Source organism: Penaeus japonicus, unplaced genomic scaffold (assembly GCF_977035675.1).
Source record: "Penaeus japonicus unplaced genomic scaffold, GWHDUDI00000001_assembly GWHDUDI00000018, whole genome shotgun sequence".
NCBI lineage: Eukaryota > Metazoa > Arthropoda > Malacostraca > Decapoda > Penaeidae > Penaeus > Penaeus japonicus.
In genome coordinates, this window is record NW_028234420.1 from 16,973,085 (window position 1) to 16,975,584 (window position 2,500).

At 49.9% G+C, this 2,500-nt stretch overlaps 1 protein-coding gene across 5 annotated transcripts in view; it reads right to left on the reverse strand.

Moving 5' to 3' along the window:
• The window catches only part of ci (transcriptional activator cubitus interruptus), a 370,606-nt gene that overhangs the window by 20,429 nt on the left and 347,677 nt on the right, over positions 1 to 2,500 (reverse strand). For 4 of the 5 annotated variants that reach the window (XM_086546713.1, XM_043008158.2, XM_043008157.2 and 1 more), the window contains 3 exons: positions 2,083 to 2,268; positions 1,701 to 1,939; positions 1,061 to 1,294 (listed from right to left, as the gene is read on the reverse strand). In XM_086546713.1, coding sequence (XP_086402839.1) covers positions 1,061 to 1,294; positions 1,701 to 1,939; positions 2,083 to 2,268 — 659 coding nt within the window. The remainder of the gene's footprint in view (positions 1 to 1,060; positions 1,295 to 1,700; positions 1,940 to 2,082; positions 2,269 to 2,500) is intronic. The other variant, XM_043008159.2, reaches the window with a different exon arrangement.

A 2,500-nucleotide genomic window follows, 5' to 3' on the forward strand; every position in this document is an offset into this window, starting at 1 on the left:
CCCTCCCCCCTCCCCATAACTTCCCCTCTCCCTCGCCCTACCTTCCCCTCCCCCCTCCCCCTACCCCTCGCCCTACCTTCCCCTTTCTTTACCTTTCCAACTCGACCATGTAAATCAACCTCTATGTACAAAAACAACCAAACAACAGCTCTTTCAACGTCTCGTGAATATATGTGGCATCATTGTATGGTTGTTTGGTTGCCCTTTTCCCCCTCTCCTCCCCCCCCTCTTTCTCTTCTTCCGGGGGGAAAAACACTTCCTTTTCCCCTCAAATCTTACAATGTCGTATTGTTTAATCGCCGTATGAGGTTCGCTTTTACTTATTGTACTTTTTTCGTTCATTCTTTTTTGATTTCATCACCGTATTTTCTTTCTACTTATTTGCATCTACAACTAGTTATTTTCCTTTTGATGAAAAGAAATAAGAGAAGTTAAATCATAGTTTAATAAAAAAAAATAATCATAATAAAAGAAAAATCTTTTTAATAACATTTTTCTTTGCTTTGATAATAAATCTTTATTTCTCGTATCTTCTACTTCTTGGTGGCTTCTTCATCATCATTATAGTGTCGTGATAGTGCTATCCTATCTGCGGCAGCGAGATGGAGACTGAGTGATACATTATGCATAATTCTGGCAGACGCAGGTCGAAGCGCCCCCCTCCCCCCCACTGCCAAGGACGCGTGTGGGGGAGGGGGGGGAGAGGGGTGGGGGGAGGAAGGACAAAGTGTCTCTCTGTTTGTCTTCCTTTTCCCCTCTCCTTTTTTCTTTTCTTTTCCTGTCGCTTATCTCTGTCTCTGTCTCTCTTTCTCTCTCTCTCTCACATACACTATATATATATATATATATATCTATTTCAGTGTTACTCTATATCTATCTATCTATCTCTTCATCTACCTACCTACCTACCTATCTATCTATCTCTTTATCTACCTACCTACCTACCTACCTACCTACCTACCTACCTATCTATCTATCTATCAACCTATCTATCTACCTACCTATCCATCTATCTATCTCTTTATCCATCTCCCTACGAAAGCGCCTCTGCCTCCCTTACCTTCACGAGATCGTCCTGCGTGTTGAAGTCCTTGTTGCAATCCTTCCAGTGGCAATGCGTCTCGATGAAGTCCGGCGGCTCCTCCTTGAGTCCGTCGTCGTCCCTGGCAGCGGCACTCACGCCCCCGGTGCCACACGCCCCCGCTGAGGTAGTGCTCGCCGCCTCCTTCTTCACTTTGGAGCTCTTGTCCTCCTCCATCGTGCTGGAAATGGTTGGCGATGCTTTCTTCTCGCCCTGGAGGAGAGAAAAAGGGGGGGAGGGGGATGGAAGAGGGATGGAAGGGGGAAGGGGGAGGGGGAGGGGGGAGGAGAAAGTGGGAGGTTAGTTTCGTTGGTTCTGTTCTTAAGGCTATGCGTTGTATGTGGCAGATATGTTGCTTCAGTTTGTTGTGGATTCACGTACGTCATTCTAAGGCTACGCTTTCAAAGGGGGGGGGGGTTGGGATAAGAGAGAAGGAATGTAACAGAATGAGGATTCTCGTCCTCCTTGCAATGTTGCATGCAGGAGACGAGAACCATCATTCCGCTAGCTAAATCGCAAGACTCCGTGAGTTATTCATCTGATCTTCTTTCCTTTCTTTCCCTTTCGTCTGCCCTATTTCCCCCGGGGCCTTTCGAGAGCGCGCGGCGAGTGTGCTTACCAGCTTGAGGTGCCATACCTCAGCCTTCGGCGGCAGGGTTGGGAGGCTCGGCTGGGAGGACAGCGAGAAGAGGCTCTGGTGCGTGGCCAGGGTGGAGGGGCTGTGCTGCAGGAGGGGGGACGGCGCCAGGAAGGGCGAGCCGGGGAGCGACGCCCCTCGCATCAGGTGGGCTTGGAGCTGCTGAAGGTGCGTCGCCGCCCCCACGGATGGGTGCACGCCCAGGGCGGGTGAGATGGCTCCTGAGGGTGCGAAAGAAGAGTAAGTCTAAAATTAAGACTGTTGGGAAGATAAACTGAAGTATATACATCATATGTATACCTACATATGTATAATTTCATGTACGTCTGGCAACCTACACGCCCACACCAGAAGGCACACGAACCTGCGGACAGATGGCCGTAGGAACCGCTCGCCGACGAGGATCTGGACCCGTTCATGATGGACACGAGGGAGTTGGGGCTGAAGCGAATCATCGAGTTGATGTCGAAGGAATCGCTGTACGGCGACGAGGACAGCGCGCGCTTCCGGCTCTGGCGCAGGCTGGGGCGGGGGGAGGTGAGCCGCGACCCTGGGGGAGAAGGGGGGAGAGAGGGGGTTAATTCTTTTGTTGATACATCAGAATAGGAAGCAACTGATAGACATAGACACACACACACACACACACACACACACACACAGGCCAATATGTTTCTACACGCCTCTATGACCTTTACACATCGTCGTACCCAGTACCAACACAAGCCAAACCAACACATCCCTACACTCTCAAAACAACCACAAAAACATCAACAAAAAGAGAG